The sequence below is a fragment of the Argentina anserina genome, chromosome 6 (assembly GCF_933775445.1).
Source record: "Argentina anserina chromosome 6, drPotAnse1.1, whole genome shotgun sequence".
NCBI lineage: Eukaryota > Viridiplantae > Streptophyta > Magnoliopsida > Rosales > Rosaceae > Argentina > Argentina anserina.
Genome location: NC_065877.1, coordinates 31223863 through 31249637, shown reverse-complemented (window position 1 = coordinate 31249637; position 25775 = coordinate 31223863). Strand labels below are relative to the sequence as shown.

General features: G+C 37.2%; 3 protein-coding genes across 4 annotated transcripts; all 3 read left to right on the top strand.

Moving 5' to 3' along the window:
* The first annotated feature begins 1022 nt into the window (after positions 1–1022).
* Positions 1023–6054, top strand: LOC126797231 (transcription initiation factor TFIID subunit 6). Of its 2 annotated transcripts, none has more exons than XM_050523893.1 (13): positions 1023–1112; positions 1185–1340; positions 1554–1640; positions 2106–2207; positions 2293–2401; positions 2850–2944; positions 3036–3173; positions 3254–3349; positions 3434–3558; positions 4017–4149; positions 4418–4543; positions 4629–4740; positions 5328–6054. In XM_050523893.1, the coding sequence occupies exons 2-13, from the start codon at positions 1215–1217 to the stop codon at positions 5693–5695; spliced, it is 1617 nt and encodes a 538-aa protein (XP_050379850.1). In that variant the 5' UTR covers positions 1023–1112; positions 1185–1214; the 3' UTR covers positions 5696–6054. The 2 variants fall into 2 exon arrangements, with proteins under 2 accessions (XP_050379850.1, XP_050379849.1); XM_050523892.1 differs by having other exon boundaries at positions 2841–2944; positions 5328–6053.
* Positions 6055–6730: 676 nt separating this feature from the next.
* Positions 6731–7445, top strand: LOC126797233 (glycine-rich protein 3 short isoform-like). Its single transcript, XM_050523894.1, has 2 exons — positions 6731–6875; positions 6968–7445. Exons 1-2 carry the CDS (start codon positions 6761–6763, stop codon positions 7186–7188), a joined length of 336 nt encoding a protein of 111 aa, XP_050379851.1. The 5' UTR covers positions 6731–6760; the 3' UTR covers positions 7189–7445.
* Positions 7446–8770: 1325 nt separating this feature from the next.
* On the top strand, positions 8771–9317 carry LOC126797287 (cold and drought-regulated protein CORA-like). Its single transcript, XM_050523938.1, has 2 exons — positions 8771–8892; positions 8987–9317. Exons 1-2 carry the CDS (start codon positions 8787–8789, stop codon positions 9265–9267), a joined length of 387 nt encoding a protein of 128 aa, XP_050379895.1. The 5' UTR covers positions 8771–8786; the 3' UTR covers positions 9268–9317.
* The last annotated feature ends 16458 nt before the right edge of the window (positions 9318–25775 follow it).

Below are 25775 nucleotides of genomic sequence, written 5' to 3'. Positions count from 1 at the left end.
CTCCCGACTTCAATCTCCATCGAAGCATAAGCTTTGTTACATCCCGACACTGATTTGCTAGAGCGAAAACACTTTCAGACACCAAAGTTTCAACCTTGAAAACATTAAAATTAATTGCATCATCCATTCTTATTCAATTTTTAGTTTGTCTTAGGTCTCTATAACTAAAAATGATGTCATAAGTCGTGTTGTATTCCTGACACTGCCGACCGCTATCACAATTTTTCTAATGTGTCCGGCCTTTTTTTTTTTGACACCCTATGAGGTATTCCCTCGGATTGTCGGCAGGGTTTCCCACATGCCTTTGGCTGAAGGACTAATCCCTGTCGAGACCCCGTTTGGCTGTAGGAGCATTGCAGCTCTTCCCTGGCCACATTTGTGAATTTAGTGAAATCAATGTGTCCCCCATCCTTCGAACTTCTGGCCTGGTGGTAAGCCAAAATAGAGATACTTGTTGTGTCCGGCCTTAAAAAGTAGAAACTTTGATCAAGTGTCCCCCTTCACTTTTTTTTATAAATTTTAGTTTGCATATGATCAATAAAGTGCTTTAAAATATTATCGTCTCATAAGATAACATCATATTCCTGACAATAAAAAACGCTATTGTACTTTTTTTTTCATGTGCTATACTTTAGAGAGATAAAAACTTAAACAAGTATCAATAACGACATAGAGGACACACCATGGAACAGTGTGTGCCTAACGCCTATAACTTTGACATAAAATATGATAACTTGTATAATACGTAGTGTTGTATTCCTGGCATTACCGACCGCTATTACAATTTTTCTCATATGTGAAGCCTTAGAAAGTTTAAACATTGATCAAGTGTAGCATCTTTCAATCCCTATTGACTCTTTCATATCATCATGATATCAATAATTTGATATCGCAAGTTCGCAACCATGTGAAATATCTTTGACGATCTGTACGACATACAACATCAATAAACGTCGTGTCGTTTTGTTTTGTTTTGTTTGGCTCCATTTAAAGACCCATCGCCTGGAAACCGTTCCTCCTTCTGAAAGTGAGCCCTCTTCCCCAATTAAACTCTTCAGCTCTCTCAATTAGGGTTCCCTTCAACTTGGCAAGCAAACAAATCGCTCTTCTGGGTATGCCTTTAAAGTTCCAATTTTTACTGCAAACAAAAAAAAGTTGAAATCTTGGGCCTTGTTAATCTGCAGGGAGTGAGGTCAGCAGAAGAAGCTTCGAGAATGAGCATTGTGCCCAAAGAGAACATTGAAGTAATCTCACAGAGCATTGGGATCAACAATTTGTCCCCAGAGGTCGCCCTTGATCTCGCCCCTGACGTCGAATATCGCCTCCGTGAGGTCATGCAGGTTGTTCTCTTGCTCCAATTCATTTGTAAAAGAATAAAGTTACTTCCTTTTTTTACTGTGGTGGTGGTATATGTGAGAGTTTGAGTTAATTTTGCTCTGCTTTGAGAGGTGTATGGTTGTGTTGAAGCAGTGAACTTTATAAGGAGGATGTTGTTTTAGTTATGTTGGTGGATTGAGGGACGTTGTGTGATTTAGTTTGCAATGCAAGTGCAGGAGGCTATCAAATGTATGCGTCACTCGCGGAGAACTGAGTTGACAGCTGATGATGTCGATGGTGCGCTCAATTTGAGAAATGTCGAGGTGAGTGTTGCAGTGTATGAAGGAAGGTGATTTTTTTTATTTTTTTTATGTGGTTTTGCTAGTTTTTTGTCTTTTGGTAATAGTCTTTGTAAGATGTTGGTTATGGTTTCATAAAGTAGAAAATTTGTGTTTCAAGTAGGTGTTACTTTTTGTGCTGGACTTTGCGTACGTGAATCAGTGTTTGTTTTTCTATAATATTCAGTGTTTTCACTTATCTACAAAATGAAAGTTAAATCTTGTCAAATGAAGTTTGATAGGATGATTTTGGTCCAAAATGTCATTTGGTTGAAGAAAAATTGTCGCAAGCATGTTTGTGTAGGTTGTCTTTACTTTAGGAACCAGCTCGTTTGTGATACTTTGCATCTCATACCTTATGATTATGTCTCTAGGAGCTCTCTGCATGGCCCACTGTATCCTGTGTAATCTATCATGAATCTCATTTTGTTATTGTTCTTCTTGTACCAGCCACTATATGGTTTTGTGTCTGGAGGCCCCTTGCAATTCAAAAAAGCAGTTGGACATCGGGATTTGTTTTACATCGATGACAAGGATGTCGATTTCAAAGATGTAAGAACTTCTGAGTAAACAAATAGAACTCCGTACTTGATTTGTTATGTTATGTAGTAATTGCTCCATGGTTTGTTTGATTTAGGTGATCGAAGCTCCTTTACCAAAAGCACCACTTGATACTGGACTTGTTTGTCACTGGCTAGCTATAGAAGGTGTACAACCTGCGATTCCGGAAAATGCACATGTAGAAGGTTTGTCATTTTAAGTTTTGGAATTGCACCCAAATTTCTTAAAGAAGTGACTACTGCTAAGAAATCACACTTCAACTTTTGAGTTGTGATAACTGCAGATTATGAAAATGTTAAACTCTCAGCATTCCATACAGCTTTGAACAAAATAACTATTGATTGGGGTTCATAATCCTAACTGATGCATAAGATTATATACAACCTGAATGCTAATATGAGTAATATCTCATTGCTATTTTATTTATTTATTTATGTAATCTAGCTAGTATACAATGCTCTGTAGTGTATGTTATATGCTTCTTATGTTTTATAGAATTTAATCTACAAAAGCCTTTAAACTCCATCTATTTTCATTCTTGATTCTGTAACAGTAGAATATTATTGACGTCTCTATTATTGCTGGCCTAAGTTTGGTTATCTTAACTTCTGTGTTTCTTTGTAGTACTTGCAGCTCCTTCTGATGGTAAAAAGTATGAGCAGAAGGATGATGGACTTCCTGTTGAGCTTAAGTTACCAGTTAAGCATGTTCTATCCAAAGAGCTTCAGGTACATACTCCCACTGTCAACTTATATGTATCATTAATTTTTCCGGGCTTGTTGACAGTATTATTTATTATTTTTTGTATCACCTTTGCAGCTATATTTTGACAAAATCACTGAGCTTGTCATGAGTAGGTCCGATGATATTCTTCTGAAAAAAGCACTATTGAGCTTGTCTACTGATTCTGGGCTTCATCCGCTGGTTCCTTATTTCACATGCTTTATAGCTGATGAGGTGGTAAATCTTGGCATATTACTGATAGCCAGAGGATAGTATAAAGTCATTTAGTAATAGCTGTTTTGAATTAATGTCAGGTTTCTCGTGGTTTGAGTGATTATCCACTTCTGTTTGCTCTGATGCGAGTTGTATATAGCCTTCTCCAGAATCCTCACATTCACATTGAACCTTATGTAAGGGTTTCCTTTTATCTTTAATTTGCTAAAAGAACCTCATATAAGCTTTAGTCTGAGAAGGCTTCTTTTTTTTCCTGTCAGCTACACCAATTGATGCCATCTGTAGTTACTTGCCTTGTTGCAAAAAGATTGGGCAATAGGTTTGCTGACAACCATTGGGAGCTTAGAGACTTCACGGCGAATCTGGTTGCTTCAATTTGTAAAAGGTTAGGCTTGCTACATTGCATCTGGCATCTCTTACTGACACATTGTAGTAGAATTGTTTGATGCGAAGTTCACATATAACTCTGTAAATGATGCTGATTTGAAGGTTCATGACTTATCTTTTGTTAGAGTTTATAACCTCATAATTTTCTCACGATCATGTCCTGGTCCAGTTGATTCTTAGCCTGGTACATTAGGCAACCTTATGTAATGATAATTGAGTGCACATACTGTTCAGGTTATGGATAATCCTTTGGTCACTGTGTCAGATTGTTGTTGGAGACCATTTGTTTGAGTTGTTTCTCTGTTCAGAAACTGAAGTAACACACTTATTGCTATCAGAATGCCTAGCAAAAATTATGATACTGCTCCACGTGCCATCTCTTTCATACATATCATTTGGTGTTAGATTCACGTCTTAACCCATGGAGTTCAACCTTTTTGTTTTTATGTGTTGCAGATTTGGGCATGTCTATAACACTCTACAGTCAAGACTAACTAAAACTTTGGTCAATGCATTTTTGGACCCAAAACGGAGCTTGACTCAACACTATGGTGCAATTCAAGGTTTAGCTGCTCTAGGGCCCAGTGTGGTAATATCTCAAGCTCCTTAACTAAGAAAACCTTTCATTTATGTCCCATGAAATGCTTGTAAACTTAAATGTGTACTTCAACAAAAAAGGAATAAAAATTCAACTAGAACTGTATATATAAGTAATATAACTCATTTTCTAGGCTATGCTGATCTCACAATCTCATTTTGTTAAAAATATTCACCTTTTAGCTTTCCTTAGTTTGGCAAATATCATCCTACTTTTGGGGTCAGGATATTCAACTGTTTTTGCCGCATTTTCGATGTAGGTTCACCTTCTTATACTGCCAAATCTGGAGTCATATTTGCGACTTCTTGAACCAGAGCTGCTTCTTGAGAAGCAAAAGAATGAGATAAAGAGGCATGAAGCTTGGCGTGTTTACGGTGCCCTGTTGGTGATTCTCTTTTTATACCTGTATAGCAAATACCCCATTAATATATCTAAGGAAATGATTTCTATTGATGTCATTCATATTCCAGAGTGCGGCGGGGCAATGCATATATGATAGGCTGAAGATTTTCCCAACATTGCTATCTCCTGTACCACATTCTCTCTGGAAGACCAATGAAAGAGTTGTTCTCACTACGTCAAGTAAGAAATCTAGTTCCTTGTTATTTTTTGAGTGGCAGCATTTCAACTTTTGGGAGTGTTCACTGTTATTGTATGCTTGGTTTAAAATTAATTATTTCCCAATGATGTTGATGCTTAATCAAAATACACATGCATATATATGGTTGCACACCATTCTGCTTTGTACCTATTGCATGCCTTCTAAATAGGACACATCAAAAATGTAAAATTTGAAAAATATGAATTACATTGTTTGCTTGAAACATTTGTGTATATCTTGAAGAAAGATGCAAAGGTAGAGTCATATGTTGAGGTTAGGCTCCTCCTACATGCCGTGTTTGGAGGTTATTGCAACATCAGAACCATGCTTGAATCAGTGAAGATGTGCTCTCTTTTTTTTTTGGTATTTCTCTGCTATCCTTTCTGGGCATGAGATGTTATTATATATAGTAGGTTTTTATGTAATTGAAAAGCTGAAGTAGGAAGCTTCTCCAAGACAAAGAAACCCATTTGTTTTGTATATGCGTGAATCAGAACAGCACACACCTCATTTTTCTAGATAATTATTTAGCAAAGTTTTAACTCTTTGTGTCATTGTTAATCACAAGATAAACGGAAGAGAAGTGTGGATCTCATCGAACAGCAACCACCACTGAAGAAAATTGCAACTGATGGCCCAACTGATTTAACTAACTCTTCACCATCTCCAATGCAAGTAGAAACAACAACTCCAGCTCTTTCAGGTGATACCAATGCAGGCCCCTCATCATCTACAATTTTGTCTAATGAGAGCATTCCAAAAGGCAGGGGTAGGCAAGACGGGGCTGATGCTCAGTCTCTGAAGAAGTCAGCTATCCTCAATCAGGTCTGGAAGGAAGAATTGAATTCTGGGAAACTACTGGTATCATTGTTTCAATTGTTTGGTGAAGATATTCTCCCCTTCATTCCAGCTCCAGAAATGTCCTTGTTTCTGTAGCAGTGTAGAAAGGTTGAAACTTATGATTGACTAGGTGGACATAGTAAAGGTGGATGAAAGATCGAGGAAGTAACTTTGTAAATTGCAGTACAAACCCATTTTTCCCCTCTTTAGTATATTAGTGGATCCATTACAGATAACAAACATGGTGTCCCCGACTCAGTTGAAGGGACTGGGAAGACCTCAATCCCATGGACCATAGCAAGTTATGAGCTCTGTTCAGCTTTGTACTCCACCATATCAACAGCCCCATATGAGCCATTGAGCCCTGAAAAAATGGTGGTATTGAAGAGCTTTATTGTAGGCTTTGCATCACTATTGAGAAATGGTAAAAAAAAAATGGACCGGAAAATGTATAGGCAGACATGGCACACGACTACTTGTATGGGCAGATACTGCATCCCATAAACTTTTCACATGCGATCATATTCCGGGCTCTGAATATCCATAACAGTTGGATCATGCATGTTAAAAATAATAAGAGCGTTCAAACTCGATCACTATTTGAAGTACTCAGTAGAGACTAGAGACTCGAATTTAAGTGTTATTACATCTTTAAAATTAAATGATATCGATAATTAACTTCTCAATGATACTCTAATCAGTTGTTAATATGATATTTGTAAGGTGACGGACCGAAATTCTAGGCCTTTAGGCTTTATTCTTTGGATTAATATACAATACATCCGATATCAAATATATATTATTGTTATGACCACATTTATAAAAATAATGTCGACAATCTAATATAATATATGACACGTAAATGTCATATGTGATATATGGCATACTAGAATTGTCCTTATTCTCTTTGTCTATTGCAAGAATATAATATCCTAGCTAGTTGGCCCTGATCTCCAACGCCCACCTACACAGCATGTGTCTCATTAATGTCACAGGGCGTGGCCAGTAGGACAATTGTATACAGACGTTACTCCTTATCTCTTTCCCGATCTCTTCCTCACATTCTCAGACCTCGTTTACCCTATAAATAGAGGCGAGGAAGCTCCTTCATTCCAAGCTCGATCTCTCACTCACATTTGGAGAAACTACTGAAATATCAAAATGGGTTCCAACAAAGCTCTTCTTCTCTTGGCTCTATTTGTTGCTCTTGTCCTTGTAGTGTCCGCAAGCACTCCAAGCAGAGACCTAGCTGAGACTTCTGCTGAGAAGGAAAATGGTAACTATTTATAGTTGAATACAGTTAGTGAATGTATACATCCAGTGTTAAACATTCGTTTTTTTTTTACGTTGGTTAAGCTTTGCATGCAGGGGTGACCACTGAAAGTTCCAACAACGTTGGTGGCCTAGATGATGCTAAGTACGGTGGATATCAAGGTGGTAATGGTGGTGGGTATCAAGGTGGTGGCGGCCGCGGAGGGGGACGTGGAGGAAGGTGTTACCATGGCTGCTGCAGGCGCTATAACTATGGAAGAGGATGCAGAAGGTGCTGCTCTTACGCTGGAGAGGCTGTTGATAGTGCAGAACCCTAGTTCAAACCTGCTGAATCACAAGTTACGGGACTCACAACTAAGAATAAGTCGACGATGTCGATCAATATGGTCAATGTGCATGTTTAGATTCCGGCAAGCAATAAATTTGCCCATAGCTTCAAGTTATTCTGGCAATGTACGTGTTCCAGGGAAGCTTAGCATATCTAGCTTGTTTTGTTAATGTTTGTTTACTACGTTTACGTGGAAGGTCTGTTATAGCTTCACCTTCTATATGCAATAAAATAATCTAGCTTCTCCATATATACCTATCAGCTTTTCTTTTCTACCGGCATAAGATCAATCCCTTGCTCTGACCTCTCGTATATATTCTTGTGGTGATCGATTAATCTCTGTGCATATCAAAGACTCCGTTGTCTTATTATTCAAGAGTTAATTATAAAGAAATCAAAACAGGATTTGTACTTTTGATCCAATTCGAAAGTGCAATACGCTCCGACAGATTTTTCCGTTAAATACCTTAATTGCCGAATTCAGAAGCATGATCGACGACTTGATTTTTGATCGAATCTAAGGGAGAAAACAGGTGCCGACACCTGCACCCCACCAATAAATCATTTTGGCATTGAATAGCTAGATTTGTATATCTTAATGGCTAACAATTAACCAGCTAGATAGTTATGGGCATTGGTCAGGTACGCAAGTACGTGCATGTAGCAATCTTTCAGGGGAAAATTATAGGGTGCGCTGTGATACATCATAATTTTCCTTCTCTATCCACATTCGATCTTGTTGTATGCTATATAGCAGCTGTACAACAGATTGTATCTACTGCTTCTTTCCTGACCAGACGTCATTTGGACCTGAATTATTGAAAACATAATAACAAAACCATATTCCTTTTAGTAGAAGGAATCATAAGTAAAGATTTTAAAACATAACAAATATTGTTTTTAACTGGAACAAAGTCAAAATTACGAACCTGAACATACTCTTAATTAACCTTATGAGGGTTAACAGTAGAAAGAACAGAGCTTCAACTTCTCTAGAATATCATAACGAAGGTAATTGATCGAGGTAACAATCAAACCAGCGAAAAGACGTACAATAAAATAGTAGAAATTAAGTATGTAGTTCCCACTTCTCACCAGGTTGATATCATAAAAAATTCAGAACGTATATACTCGACCTACTATTACATACATGTGTTTGGACTTTGGAGAGAACAAATTCTACGTTAGATATATACGTACGTACGTGAAGAAGTTTTTTATAACTTGCATGTACGTACGTGGATAACAACCAAAAATGGGGACTGACAGACTGTATATAGCAGTAAGAGGTAAAAATAACGGGACTGTCATATCAGTTATCCAAGTTGGCCAAATTGTCAAATTGCATGCTAAGTAGCTAGAGAGATCTCCAACGCCCAACTACCGTGTCTCATCAATATATCTGTGTGCTGTTGGGTTCAGTATTATCGTCTTAATGATTCCGTATTTCCCTGATCTTATCACTATCTGTCTATCTCACATATATTCTCAGGTCTCGATCTGCCTATACATAGAAACAATGCAGCTCCTTCATTTCCAAACTCGAACCCTTACTCACATTAATTTGGAGAAACAGCGATATTCGAAATGGGTTGCAACAAAGCACTTCTTCTCTTGGCTCTTTTAGTAGCTCTTGTTCTTGTAGTGGCAGCAAGCAGAGACCTTGCTGAGACTTCTACTGAGAAGGATTACGGTAATAATCATGCTTAGTGAATATGTATGTGTGTGTGTGTAAGTAGCAATATCAGATGTTTATTCAAATGTTGATTAAGCTTTGCATGCAGGAGGCCTAGATGATGCCAAGTATGGTGGATATCAAGGTGGTAATGGGGGTTATAATGGTGGAAATGGAGGCTACGGCGGAGGATACAGCGGTGGTAATGGTGGATATAATGGCGGAGGATCCAACGGTGGTAATGGTGGTCGTGGAGGCTTCGGTGGAGGAAACCGTGGCGGAGGACGAGGAGGAGGGTGTTACTATGGCTGCTGCAGGAGTAATTACTATGGAAGAGGGTGCAGAAGGTGCTGCTCTTATGCTGGTGAGGCTGTCGACAATGCAGAACCCTAAGCCAGGTATGGATCGTTATACGAATAAAACCGCAATGTCGATGATCAATGTGCATGGCCAAGCTAGTAATATATATGCCCAATAATGCTCGCAGTTATTCTGGCAATATGTGCTATATGTTAAGCATTACCGTGTGTACTGTTCACTTTGCTGTGTTGCTTCCTTTCTATGGAAGCTCGTGCAGCTATAGCTCTCCGTTTACATGCAATAAAACACGGGTGCTGTTACTAAACCTCTAATAACACACCCCTATCAGTTTTATTTATTTATTTTGATCCCATTTGCAAATTACCTAAACTATCATTTGCATTTGTTTTCTTTTCTTTCCCTTTCCTTTCTCCCGTCATCCCCAAATCTCAGACTACCAAGTTTTATTCACACACCATTATTAATTTATATATATGTATACATCAATAATCTCGGTTGATGAAAACTAATGTAATTGTACTCTTTGATTCTTTATGCGAATCAGAAACATGGTAAAACCTTCTTTTTCTTTTTGAAGCCACATCGTACGCTTCCATTTCCCTATCTTCATCGAACCAAAGAGGTTTCAGACACTCATTGAAGAAAAGCAAGAAAACCACTACTAAGAACAAAACAATGGCACTTGCAATGAAGATGAGGAAGACGAAGAAGAAGAATGAAGATAGTGACCAATGACTAAGGATAATGGGAAAAAGAAAAAGGAATTGAAAACAAAAGTAAATGGATGATTTAGGTTATTTGTAAATGGGATCAAAATAAAGTAATAAAAAACTAATATGGATGAGTTATTAGTAAGGTGTGTCAATAAGAGCACCCTAAAACATATATATATCTAATACTTCCCATCTTCCCTCTGAGGTTTTTTCCATGTACTGGAGAACTTGTTCATTTTTATATCATACATCAATGAACGGTCAGATTTTATTAAATAATTTTTTTTATTTTTTTAAGAAATATTTATAGATATGAATAATTGAGATTGCATAATAAATACCTGTACTTACTTGCACTTTATACATTGAATAATTTTCCATCAAACACCATAAAACTCTTTCGAAACAAAGACAAAAACCAAAATAGAACGAAGTAGAACATCATAACCAAAATAATGGTGGATATGGAGACAAAAGGACATCTAAAAAGCTCGTTGAATCGATAATTTCCCAAGCATATATACAGAAAACTCGACCAACCATCAGGAGTGTCATCCAACAAAGTTCCAATTCTGCTATTGGCTTTGGGAGTCGAGATCATTGCTGCTGCCCTATTATAGCCGGTGACAACAGCTAGTATGGGCCGTATGGCTAGCTAGGCAAAGCAAGTGTCCCTATTGCCGAAGGTGACTTCTTTAAGCTTCTTATACATTGCTTGATCACTCATTCAGACCCCCCCCCCCCGGGAGACTTCTGCCAATTGTCCATGATACTAAGATGATTGCGGTCGAGTTTTGTCACGGTCCCGAAATTTCGAGTATGAAACCCGAATTCGAAACTATGAAAAATTCTAAAACAATCTCAATAAATCGAAATCATTTCAACGTCACAGTGGATCATTACTGAGTTCATGGTACAACTCAGTCAAATTGATTATTACAAACCAAATTATAATTCAAGCATTATATCAAATGGAAATGTAAGAATCTTCTCAATCCTCACCACAAGATAAAATAAAACAACTTCAAAATCTTCAGAGTTATCCGTCGATTCCGCTAATCCACACATGCGGTACATCATCGAATAGGTGCACCGGGATTGCAAACACAAACCCGGTAAGCATTACAGCTCGTATGAGTAAACAACAATATGACTCGCATATAAATACATAAGAAAATACATAAAACATTAATCATAAATGCACTCATGAGTCATTGGACGGTCCCTCTGGTTGTCCAATGATATTTGAAAATATATGTGCTCATGAGAAATCGGGCAACCTCTCTGTTTACCCAAATACATTTCTAATACGGGTACTCATGAGCGCTGGTACACCTCTGTTACTCCTCATGTTAGTACGCTGCCCGACATTGGGCAACCACTTGCTACTCAATATCCAAAATATGGGTACTCATAAGTGCTTGCACACCTCTGTTACCCCTTCTGTTAGTACCCCGACAGACATACTAGAGCTCTAACTGTATCGTAACTATCGCCCGGCCAAGGTTAGGTTCTGACATGCCAACACGTCCGAAGACAGGTCCACATACCACAAAAACATTTTAACATAACTCAAGTTAAAACCACGTACAAACAATTATCACATGTTATTGTACAAATCCAAGAGACATGCTCAAATAAGTAAATATCAACGCTATAATGAACTCATTCGTAAATGGAAATTATGACAGTATATATTATAGCAAACTATATATATGTACTTATTTTACCAATTATACACATACACAATCCACTATATCATATACATATTATAGTTCGTTCTTTTTAATTAAGCGTAATTATGAATCTCCGCAAGGGTAGATTCGTCACTGTGAGGTTTTACTCACCTTATAATCTTGAGCGTAATTTCCACGATTCCACAAGTGAATCTTTTACTTGTTGTGTCGATCACCTAGAATAGATAAGAAGTGAATTTAGAATCGTTACGTAAAACCTTAAATGCTGAAACAGTAATAATGTTTTACTGTTCAGTAATTTCAAGTTTTTACAAAATTACTGTTCACGAAATTACTATTCAAATATGTACTGTCTGCGTATTACTTTTCATATATGTACGGTTTACATATTACTTTTCATATATGTACTGTTTACATATTAATGTACACCAATGTATTATACATAGTAAATACTGTCAGTAAATATAAATAACTGATTTACCCTTCAAAATTTACTTTTACAATTACTGTACGTAAATTATATTTACATTTACTGTACGTAATTTACTTGTTTACATTCACCGTACGTAAAAATAATTTTACAAAAATTTACTATTTTCAAAATTTACTGTTCACGCGCCGCCGCACGTGGCGGCGCGCGTGGCTTGCCCACTGTCACCCAAATCCCCTCCTTTCCTTCCCTTTTTCCCCTCCACGGCCCAAGGCCTCCTCTTGCACCCCTCACCCTCCCTCACGCTCTCGCACGCGCCGCCTAAGGCGGCGGTGCTCCCTCCACCTCCTCCTCCAATTCTCCACCAAAACGCCATAAATTCAACAACAATCAATCCCAACAGTCAAAATGCATAAACCCTTACCAGAATCACGCCTTGGAACCACCGGAACATCGCCGGAGAAGCTAGAACTAAGCGGCGGTGGATTTTGGGCAGTGGGTGAGGCGGCGATGTGCTTTGAGCTTTAATCGCTTTGTAGGTGGCGCCAAAGACGAGGAGCGGCGATGGCGAGATGTTCCTTGTGCCCTAGCCTCGCCGGCGACGAAGCAGACGGTAGAGAGGATCGCAGGAGAGCTCGAGATGTCGCGCGGCTTCACGAAGGCGAGGCGAGGTGTGTCGAGCTCGAGGGTTGCTGCGGTGGACCGTGCGGAGCTCCTAGGGCAGGCAGTGATGACCACGGTGGCCTAGGTCGGGAGATCGCCAGAGGCGTTCTCTGTGAGAGAGAGATCGGGGAGAGAAAGAGCGATTGGCTGTGGGGGTGAGGGGTTTCCGAAAATGGAAACCCTAATCCCTAAAATTCATTTTTTATACCCACTTCTAAAATCGGAAACTAACTTCCGTCGTTAATAACTTTCACGTATGACGTCCAATTAGAACGCGTGACGTGTCTACGAGCTCGTATCGACGAACTCTACAACTTTCATGAAGGAAGTTTTCAGAAACGAGCGACAGATTAAAAGTCGATTCTCGCGTCGCGGAAACGTAACGTTTATCCAATTTAGTTTTCCGAATACGGTTCAGTTTTCGATTTCGACAACGTCGCTAAGCAAGACAAATGTGTTTTATTAATTTAACGAAGTTTATTAATTTAGAAGAATGCATATAATTTGATCCCGAAAAATCAGGTCAATACAAGTTTGATGTGGTTCAATTTGTTCATACTCTCCAGTCTCCGAGAACAAAATTTTGTAGCTAACGCTCTCGGCCTCTCGTCGCGCTTGGTCAGCAAACCTTATGAGTATTGCCATTGGGATCCAATGCTCCCCGTCTCTATGGCCTTCAATTTTGACCTCTTTATAGCTGGTTGCCCTAGAATTTCTTCCTATAGTAATTTGTCTTTGGCATAAAAAAGAAATGGGAAAAATTTGTGTACAAACTAGTATGTACGCGTGCGTCGAACTATTATTTATTTGCACACTTTGAGAATATAAATACATAATTTTAACCGTTTAAAAGTTTAGTTTATTACCAAAGATCATGTTTGTAAAAAATTGATGTAAACAAAAATCGTCTTCATAGTCGATTGCATCAAACAAATTGACGGTTGATCATGAGACTACTAACTTTCACCATAACCGTTCATTTGTTTGATACAATCGACAAAGCAAACGATTTTTGTTTATGTTGATCTTTTACATAATTGATTTTTAGTAATAACTAAACATTTGAACGGTTAAAATCATGTATTTATATTCTCAAAGTGTGCAAATAAATGAGAGTTCGAACGCAGTTTTTCCCAAAAGAAAATACTTTTCAACGTTAGTGCATGCATATAATATGTAAACAAATGGTAATGAACCAATCAAATGAATTTCACTTGTAGGCACAAAAAAAGAAAATATAGATCGGTAAGTCGTTTACAAATCAAAATTAAGCTGAGCTTAATTTAAAATTTAAGCTTGGACGTAAACGTGTTCATCTTATACTCGTCTACATGATTATGTACGTGGTCGTACATGCATGCATCAATTAAGTTTTTTTTAGCAGCTCAAGTTGATCGAGAAGAAATGCAACGTCACCGGTTGACTTTATCAGTTTTTCATTCAATGATTTGCCGGATTCAGACCATAGAACAAGTAGCTAGGGACGATAAATCAGTATTAATCAATGTGATATCGATAAGATCGACTAGGTAATTAAATTCGAAGAAGTCAACTTGATGTACAAGAACCACTGCTAGATAAGGCCGAATACGTTAAGTTTTTATAAACCGATCACAAACGTGTCTTAAACTCCCAACTACACAATACGTGTCTCATCAATATGTCAGGTTGTGTGACCAGTATGTCTTCGAGTCTCTTATCAATCATGCTTGCCTGCTTGGGAAGCTAGCTAGTATGTTTAGATCATATTTGTACGTACGTACCCTCTTCCATGCTCACTATTTGATGGAGACCAGGAAAATGAAGAGGTGGAAAACTGGAAATTGAGAGCTCGTCCCCATCATGCAAATGGTGATAGTATGATAGCAGCAGGGGCTGGGTAGATAGAGAAATTAATTACTCCAAGTTAGTAAACGAATGGGTAGGTACGTAGAAAGAAGAATGAAGGAGCGAGATGGTCTAAACTCTAAAGGATAAACACCCGAAATTAACTAATTAAACCACAAGCATGTTCAACAGATTTACTATAAATCTCTATCGACACAAAAGTGAAAAACAATTTACGATACATATTTTGGTTCAACTCCAATATATTCGTTCTTTCATTCTTAAAGTTTTAATAATCGGTCATGTTGGTATTAATTTGACAATTAAATTTTTATCTTTAGTGACAGTCAACGGTCCTTATATTGTCAGTATCGATATTTTGAATATGTAAAACATTATATTTCATTAGGCAGATTTAATCATTTGTCCTTAAATTATTTCTGAATTTATATAATTTTCTATAAATATATGAGATGTACGTTTATTTTCTCTTGTATCACATTCTCATATTCTCGAGATTAGGGATACCTTTTTTTTTTCTTCAAAAATAATAATAAAAGGGAAATTGTGTCAGTTCTCAATTATTCGGTTTTTTCTTGGGCGAGACTTTTGAGGGCTAAGGCCCATGAGCTATGGTCCAACCCAATGAACTCCCAATTCTTCAATTCTAGCTCTCCTCTTTTTATCATTTGATATTGAAATTTGAAGTTTCTTCCAAAATAATTCTATTACAGTCACAACCGGTAAGGAAGTGCTACAATATGCTCATATTGCTTGTAAAAACATGAAGAAGATGAAACTTTTCTGATCAAAAAACTTAATCATACACAGAAGATCAACTATGTATACCAAGTGTTCTGGACTCAAGCCAAGTCAATTGGGCTTATGTCGGCTGCTTGAACTTGTACTTTATATTGTCCAAGTATTTATAGTCTATATGCTACCCCATTCCGGTTTCCCTCTAAGCCTCGTTTGGTTCATGGAATGAAAAGGAAATGAAATCAATTCTTTGGATTTTCCATTCCCATAGGAAATTGCAATTCCTATAAATTTTCATTTTCGGTGTTTGGAAAGGTCAGGAATATAGTCATATACTCATATTAAATTATTTGGTACTCCTTGGAATGAACCAAAATCCTATCTATTTTCCAATAATACCCAAAACCTTTTCATAAGTGACCAAATTTTAGTTTTTGTTTATATAATCTAACACATCAGTGGTTTTCTCCTTCTTGGACAATAGAACAAGATGGAGGTATATATTCTATCACTCTACTGCACACTTTTCTTTGTTTTATCAATCTACTGCATACTTTGTTTGTTTTTGAATGTCCAACACAAGAGACCAATCACAACAAACCAAACTATATCTCACAACAAAAACCAAAACCACATATGTAATCAATCACTGGATTAAAACGATCGAGAGGAACTAAAATGAATATATATATACTCATACATACACTGAACCAATGAACAAATAATAAGATAGTAAAAGAAGAAAGATATATACATATCTGGAATCTAAAATTCGAGGAGACGATATATAGCAAGATAATTTGATTGGAGATTTTCAGGTGTTCTACTCATTTGAGTCATCTCCCTTTCTCAAATAATCTCAAACCTTATACTGGGTTTTTATAAGGCCTGAGATTGGTTTTAAAATAATTATTTTTTCCCAGAATTAGAAAAGAAAAACGGTCTGAATTTAGCACTAACCGGAACCGCAAAAATCGGGTCAGTTTATGGGTTTTTATAGTTCTAAAAGTTCACTGTAATATATATATATATATATATATATATATATACCTTCAAGCCTTAAACAATAATCATATAAAATACCAACTTCAAAATGCAAATACAAAACGTCAACAACCTCTCTAATACAATTACACAATGATCAACAATTAACATACTCAATTATTTCAAAAAGAAGAGAGAGTAACAAAATAATAGAGGGAGTGAGGCAGATGAACAAATGAAGTGAGGAAGTGAGGGCGTAATGCAAAAAGAATATGGTTTTTTAGTCTATATAGTGATTAGTATGAGTCTAAGAAGTAAAGAAAAGAAAGTAATGAGGGAAGCGGCGACAAAAGAAGTTTATTTTAGGGGTTTTTCTTATATAGTTGTGAAAACTTGGTTCTAATGGTTCCAAAATCATTTTCAAAAATAAGAACCGAAATCGAATTGAATCGGTTGTTTCGGTGCGGTTCATCTAGAGTTAGTAATTTATTTATTTTTAAATCGAATCGAATCGGTTGTTTCGGTGCGGTTCATCTAGAGTTAGTAATTTATTTATTTTTAAATCGAATCGAATCGACCATTTTAGTGCGATTTTCGACAGTTCTAAACAATTCTCGGATTTAAAGTCTCGAGCCTAGTTTTTATCGCAGACTCATAGACTTTTAAAAAATGGTGGATAAAATTGGGAAAGTAAGAATAATTTAGTCATAAAATTTGGCATTAATTGCTGGAATGTAGGAAGGAAACTCAATCCATTGATTGGGTGGAAGGAAGCATTTTCCGCCCGATTTTCCCTCCATGTGGGAAACACTTTCTTTTCCTTCTGATTTTCTCGGGCTTCCAAACACAAGAAAATAATGATTTTCTTTCTCAATGGCTGGATTTCATGAACCAAACGTGGCCTTCAGCGATAGTTATGGCAAAGTTTCTTCTCGGCTATTGTTAATTGCCAATTTGGTGATTACTACTATTGGAATTCTAAGATTTTTCAAAATTATTATTATTTAGCGTTTTTTTATTTGCTTAACGAAAAATTCTATTGTATATCAATGCATGCTATACATTTTATATTTCCTCTAATGCTTGCCAGTGTGCCTCTTATCTCCCATGTTTGCTGATGAAGATTTATGTTCTCCATGAGACCATGAGTCAATAATAAAAGTCAATTTGTACTCAAATTCTATAGCATATATCCAAACAAACGTACGACCCACGATCGAGTTGTTGTTCTCTAATTCATATTGTTCAAGTTTTATGTGGATGAGATCGATCGTTTCGGATCTATACGAATCATTTTCAATGAGAAGTTGAGAACAATCTACTACTTAATTGTATTCTCTGATTGTTAGATCAATTTTGGACATATCACATATTATATGATTATCATGTTTAATGTCATAACTTATTTCTATATGGAAACAAAAATAATATCAAATTTAGTTTCTAATGGTTTCGTGTATTATATCATTATGGTAAGTAATCCTAATTTAAGTCTAGAAGCAAGACTACAAATCAGTATTGAATCAGGAATCTAAATAAGATGACTTAACTTACATGATGTTTTTAATGGAATGACTCTTAAGGGTTAAAGATTCTCTATATATAGATGGTAAACGTCTATGTTATCACTACGAGTTATTTGCGTGAGTTACTGTCCATTGAGAAAGCAGAAAGTAGTGACTAACAGAAGACCTTGCCTAGCACATTGTGACTTCGGATTAAGGCACAATGGATCACGGTGTTGTCGTTCATGAAGATGGTAAGTTAATCTCATTCACTAAACTAACGATTAGTTGTTATGCATATGATCTATGGTTTTGTACTCATATAATGTAATTTAATTTACACTGATTGTACGTAGTTTCTACAAACTTAATCCAAAACAATCTTCAGCAGACAGTCATTCCAACTGATCTAATCATATACATCATGTGGAATTTTATATCAAGTTTTTTTCTTCGATGATGAAATTTTATGTCAAGTTTACGTGAGGAAATTTACGCAGAAACCAGATATGATCTGAGAAGGATTTACATAATTATAAGTTGCGACTTGTGAATGTGAGTCGAACACAAAACAGTTAGCCGTCATACATTATTATTCATCGAAAACTTTTAAAAAATAACCACTGCTTCTGTTATATGGAGAAATGAGATTTCGAATTGAGCTAAAGATTTCGTTTTCGTACTAGCCATCACAGTCAAACTGAGATATGCTGTTACCAGCATCGAATTCTAACAAGGTCTCGTTTCAATATCCTATACATCAAATTATTATATGTCCTAATCGTTTTAATTATATTGAGAAACTTCGATTAAGTACGTACGGTGCAGAGTGGTTAAGAAAAACCTTGATCATGTAATTGGTACCTCATTTGCCAATTACATCAGGTGCATCATGCAGCTAGCGCTTGGATTATATATGCGTGTGTATTTTATATATATTAATTTTTATTATATATCTTTTTTTTTTAGATTTAGATTGAAATTGAAAATATAAGGTTGGCTGAATCAGAGAATTGATCTGATGGCAACGTCTATTTTCACATACAATACATTGACCACGCATTCATCAGCTGTATACCTGCATGCAGTGCTCATCTCAACCTAGCTAGCTACAACACATGTCCTTGCTCAAACAGGCACAAGTGTTTCTCTGAAGAGGATCAAGTGATAAGAACTTCAAAAATTCATGCCTATCTAACCCAGTCAAAGATATACTACGTATGTTCTTCTCACTACTGCCCAACTAATTTCTGACTCTTTTAAGACTGGCTAATAAATTAAGGATCGGTATATCCTCGTCTTTTCTTAATCCCATGCACTATAAATTGACAAATCGAGGAGAAACCCTAGCATTCCATATTGATATTGTAAGAGTAGTATTGAATCGAAGTTTCAGAGAAACCATGAAGAATTTCGAGGCTTTCAATTTGCTAGGGCTTCTGTTTGCCCTTGTTCTCATCTCTTCCACTGTCACAGCTGATGAGAAATCCAAAGAGGAGAATAAAGGTAATCAATGAAATAACCATTTGAGAAGTTTACATACATGTAGGATCACAAATGCAAGTGATATTTCATGAATATATTTATGTACACACCACGGAATGATCGATTTTTAATATCTTATATACATGCAGGGGTGGTGGATGGGAAAACAAAGGAGACGAATCCGGTGCCAGGTGATGCCGAGAAACAAGGATACGGCGGCGGAGGAGGATATTGCGGGCGCTGCTGCTGGAGACATGGCTACCATTATTGCGGTAGTCAATGTTGCTGGCCTCAGAAAGAAGAAACAGAAGCTGCAAGCGAGGCCGCGGCTGACGCCAACCCTGATGGATATGGCTGGGGTGGACGAGGCGGTGGAGGATGGGGAGGTGGACGAGGTGGAGGTGGCTGGGGAGGTGGACGTGGTGGAGGTGGATGGGGAGGTGGGCGAGGTGGCGGTGGCTGGGGAGGAGGTGCCAGTGAAGCTGCTTATGAAGCCAACCCTGATGGATATGGCTGGGGAGGGGGAAGAGGCTGGGGTGGACGAGGTGCCGGTGGATGGGGAGGCGGACGAGGCGGCGGTGGTTGGGGAGGAGGCGGTGTATGAATGAATGCACGGTAATAGGCTTGTGGAGAAAAACTATGTATACATAAATAATATGTACGATCGATCATAAAGTATGTGTAGTAGAAACCAAAAGGAAAGCGCATATGTACGTAATCAAGAGAAATATATGAGTGTACGTAATTAAGCTCCATGACAGGCATGCCAGAGCGCATGAAGGTAGGGTAATAGAATATCTGAAAGTATCTGACCCTAGCTTCCCAGCTAATAAGAAGCCCCAATCGACAGAGGATGACCCTAGTCGTCCTTGTTATGTGTAAGCTCCTTTGTGTGGAGTATTATCTACACAATGTGATAGAAATACATACGCGCAATGTTAATGTTATGACGTTTTGTTTTTTCGAATAATGTTATGAAGTATATTATGCTATATATATATATATTGTTTTAGTAAGGGATTTTTTTTGGTATTTTAAATGGACAGTTCATTAATCAACTTTTTAACTATATTTTAAACATCTATACTGTTCAATTTTTAGGCTCTAATATGTAGCTCACCCCTGTAATATTTCAGTCAAAATGGTGATAATTAAGGAATCAAAATTGACAAAAGCAATGGACGCACCAAATCTGTCAAACATGAACCGTTCATGCAAGTTTAAATCACAGTTTTGAATGTCTTAAACACCTTCATTTTGACTGAAATTTTACATATGTGATCTACACATTATATTTTAAATGTTGAACGGTGCTGAAATGTGATCGAAAAGTCGGTCAAGTGACATATCACTTTTTAAGAGAAAATTATATATAAGCCCAATATTGAAGCCCCCTCTTTAAAATACATCCACACCCAATTTTTCTTTCAATCTATATCCAAAAAATTTTATTATCAATATTTATTCCTTTTATAAATATCTTATTTTCCCTTCTGATATACAAAAAGTCATACTAAATTATTTCCTTAATCATAGGTCTTTCATCCATAATTATTTCATTGTTTTAAATTCATATTATAACTTTAATCTATATATATACTCATCACTGAGCTATTTAGTTTTGCAAAATTTTCATAGCTTTTGTTGTTGTTCTTCCATCAATCAATTCAATTTTGTAAAGTTTTACACAATTCTTCTTTTTAAGAAATAAGAGCTAGTGACAAAAAGAATTTATGAGAAATTCTTATCGTAAGGTATGTACACATTTTTATTCTTGAATGACATTTTATTTATTTCATGTTAGGTATATTATAACATAAATTCTCTGTAAGAGGTATAATACTATTTTTTAGAACAAGAAGCATATGTATATATATACATTACAAATCTAATAAAGAGGTATATTAAAATTATCAATTTGCATGTTTTCTTCGATAAGAGGTAAAAATACAATTTATAAAATTTCCCTATGTCATTACATTTTTTTGAAGTGAAGTTTGTAAATAAATGTTTCTAATCCTTAGGTTGAAATTAAAAGAGATACATATTAACTAGGTTTTCTCATACCTATTAACTATGTTAAGAATGTTAACTTCTACTTTTACGTCAGGATATAAAGAGATGAATGAATACATAAAAATTAGTGTTGCAAATATCAACCTACAAATTTTCAAATTTCAACATAAACATTTACCTTTAACAAAGATAATTTAAAGTACCGAAACATAAGTATTACATTCATTATCTACCTTAATTTGAATTAAAATTATAAACAAAATTTCTATAATTTTAGCAATAATAATGAGGTAAAGGAAATCACAAGCAATCTATAATTAAGTACTTTAAAAGAGACTTTAATTTCATAGTTGACTAATCATATATAAATAGTGGCAACCTATGTAATTCTTGTTAAAATGAAAGACAATTTATAGGTTTAATTAAAAATATTTGAGGAAAAATTAGAATTAAAATGATAAGTGGGTTATTTTAAAAGCAAGTTCTAAAAATGGGTGTAAAATGAAATATCCTTTTTAATGGCTATATATATATATATACACGATGAAAAATAAATAAAACAAAGATCAACCGTCACTCCTAAACAGATATGCACGTACGCATGCATGTCTTAGCTAGCTATCTGTGTACTTCCTTTATCATCATCAGGAAGTGAAAAAGGAATAACTTCTTTTCTTTTTCAAGATTCAACCACCGTTAAAGTTGAAGAGGTCAAGACCAAAATCCTGTCAATTGAAACATCGGGATCGCAACTTTGATGATCGACTATAAGATTCTTAAGCAGTTTTAACCAAGGGCTCTCTGCATTCTGCACACTCGAGCTCTCAGTTCTGCAATCTGTTGTACGTCTGCTTGCAACTAATTCTGATCAACATTTGGACCGGATCTAGCTCGCTATCAAACACATAATGCAATGTTCGCTTACTGGGTTGATAAAAGATCATTAATATCTAATAGAAGGGACTATTTTACACCGTGACTATTCTAGTACGTATTAAATCAAACTGGTGTGACCGGCCGAAATTTTCAAATTACTCTCAGATCGATCAGTAACAGGTTGAATAAACAGTCGATGTGCGTGGTATGGAGAAAGGATATGCAGCCCCTAGCCGCTGAGCTCGGCGTAGAGTCGTGTCCTTAAACCGGTGCGTGTTGGCAAGACCAAAGAAGCTAGCAAAACTGGTTAATGAGGCGGTTTCTTATGAAGCAAACCCGGATAAATATGGTGGGGTCTGGGGAGGACGTGCATGGGGAGGAGGTGGCGGCTGGCTTGGGGGCGACCGGAGGAAACTGTTTGAAGTTAAAGCACTAGCTAACTAGCATGAGCTTATTTACCTACGAGGAATAAATATGGATATGAATAATATGTTTGTAATAACCCGATTTTTCGGGACGATACAATAGATTATTTCTAAAGTTATAAAGTTGTGAAAATTATAAATCGTGTTTGTTCCGCTTTGTGACGTCGGAAATCGAAAACATAAACGTTATCGAAACGTTTATTTAGAAAAACGTTACGTTTCTGCGACGTGAGAATCGATTTTTATTCCGTCGCTCGATTGTGAAAACTTCCTTCACGAAAGTTGTAGAGCTCATCGATACGAGTTTGTGGACGCGTCACGCGTTCGAATCGGACGTCGGACGTGAAAGCATTAACGTCGGAAGTTAGTTTCCGATTTTGGAAACGAGTATAAATAGAACATTTTAGGGATTAGGGTTTCCATTTCTGGAAACCCTTCATCCGCCCCTTTTCTCTCTCTCTCTCTCTCTCTCTCTCTCTCTCTCTCTCTCCCTCGAGATTCTCTATCCCCGATCGCTCTCTCTCCCTCCCTCGAGCTTCACCGGCGATCTCGCCGACCAGCCCACCATGGGCCACACCGCCTAGCCAAAAAGGATCGCTCGACCCTCCGCAGTCGACCCCAAGGTTGCGACGCTTCATCTCGTTGTCGTGAGCCTTCACACTCTCCCCGAGCCCTCCCTCTGCATCGCCCCGAGACTTCCCTCCTCCGGGCGACGTGGCCATCACCACCGGCCCCTAGGCCCTCGCCGGTCTGACCACATCCTCCTCAAAGCACGACGCGACCCATCACGCCGCCGAGGAGCCGCATCGACGAACGAGGATCATGTGAAGAGCTCACCAGTGATTCAACCACTTCCGGCGCCATTCAAACTCCGATCTAGGTAATGATGCATTCCAATTCATGGTGGTGATGTTTGTGGATGAATTTGAGTGGTTTGAATGGAGATTTGAGGAGATCGGAGTAGGATCGGAGGAGAGGATGATATGGTGAACACCGCCGCCTTAGGCGGCGCGTGTGAGAGCGTGAGGTTGTGTAGGGGCGGCCTTGGGCCGTGCAGGGGTGAAGGAGGAAGAAAAGGAGAGAAATAGGGCAGCGGTGGCGTGCTACGCGCCGGCCTTAGGCTCGGCGTGTGGGCCCCACGCGCTGCCACAGTGAGTGCCATGCGCGGCCTGCCGGAGGTGGCGCGTGTACTCCACACGTTGCCACGTGCGGGTGTGCATGAATAGTGTTTTCGAAACAGAAATTTTGTAATTTTATTTTTACGTCGGTGAATGTAAAAAGGGATTTACGTACTGTAAATATAAATTTATTTTACTTACAGTAAATGTAAATGTAAATATAAATGTAAATTACTTTCAGTAAATATAAAAAGTAATTTCAAAAGGGTAAATCCATAATTATTATTTACTGAGACAATATTTATATTTCAATAGTATGTATATGTACAGAAATACGTAAACAGTATGTACACGTATACAAATACGTAATTGATGAGTATTTGTACATAAATATGAGAATAGTGAATACACGAATAGTACTCAGTGAACAGTAAATTCGTAAAACCATAAATTGCTTAATAGTAACAGATTATTACTGTTTCGGCATTTAAGGTTTACGTAACGATTCTAAATTCTTTTCTTATCTTTTGAAGGTGATCGTTAAATCAAGAAAATGATATACTTTCGGAATCGTGGAATTACGCTCGAGTTTATAAGGTGAGAAAAATCTCACATATTTACGAATCTACCATTGCGGAGATTCAAGATTATGCAGAATTTTTAAGAATGAAATATGACATGTATATAATATAGTGGAATATATATATATATATATATATTTGTATAAATGGTAAATAGTTACACATATATATAGTTTGCTATATAATATACTGTTATTTTTTGCATTGTGATTATGTCATTTTGATGACGAGATTTATATATCGAGCATGTGATTTGATTTGTACAATATGACATGATGATTATTGTACGTGGTTTAACATGGAGATTGTTAAAATGTTATTTTGTCTTCGGACGTGATTTTGTCTACGGACGTGAATTGTCTTCGGACGTGATTGTCTTCGGACGTGATTTGTCTTCGGACGTGAATTGTCTTCGGACGTGAATTGTCTTTGGACATGATTTGTCTTCGGACGTGATTTGTATTCGGACGTGATTTTGTCTACGGACATGTGATGTCTTCGGACGTGTTTTGTCTTCGGATGAGTTTTGTCTTCGGACGAGTTTTGTCTTCGGACGTGATTGATGTCTTCGGACGAGTTTTGTCTTCTGACATGTTTATGTCTTCGGACAAGTCTTCAGACGTGTTTGGCATGTCGGAACCTAGCCTTTGGCCGGGCGAAAGTTATGATACAATTAGAGCTCTAGTATGTCTGCCGGAGTACTGCATGTGAGGTAACAAATGGGTTATCGGCTCATGAGTACTCATATTTTTAGATGTTAGGTAGCAGGAGGTTGCCCAATGTCGGCGGTGTACTACGTGAGGGGTAACAGAGGTGTACCAGCGTTCATTAGTACCCGTATTATAAATACATTTGGGTAAACAGAGGGGTTGCCCAATTTCTCATGAGCTCTTTCATTTTCATATTTTGGACAACCAGATGGGCCGTCCATTGACTCATGAGTGCATTTATATTTGATATTTTTTGTGGATTTCTGTATATATTGATATGCGAGTTTTATTATTGTTTTTACTCATACGAGCTATAAAGCTTACCGGGTTTGTGTTTACAATCCCGATGCACCAATTCGATGGTGTAGTGGATAACTCCGCAGGTGTGGATTAGCCGGAATTGACGGACCGCTCAGAGGACTTGAAGATATTCAGTTCCAACTTGTGTGAGGATTTTGTGTGACTTTCTTGTGCGGTTTTTGTGAGGATTATACATTTCCATTTGTTATAATGTCGAATTATAATTTGGTTTGTAATAATCGGTTTAACTGAGTTGTATTTTGAACTCAGAGATGATCCGCTGTGGCATTTAAAATGATTTCGATTCATTGAGATTGTTTTAGTGTTTTTCATGACTTCGAAATTTGAGTTTCATGCTCGAAATTTTGGAGTTGTGACATTTGGTATCGGCGTGATCGAAGTTAATTTGCGACAATGTCTATGAGTAGAGTATCTAAGTTTGGCAGTGGCGGATTCTGAAAATTTTGTCAATGAAGGCAAAAATTACATCA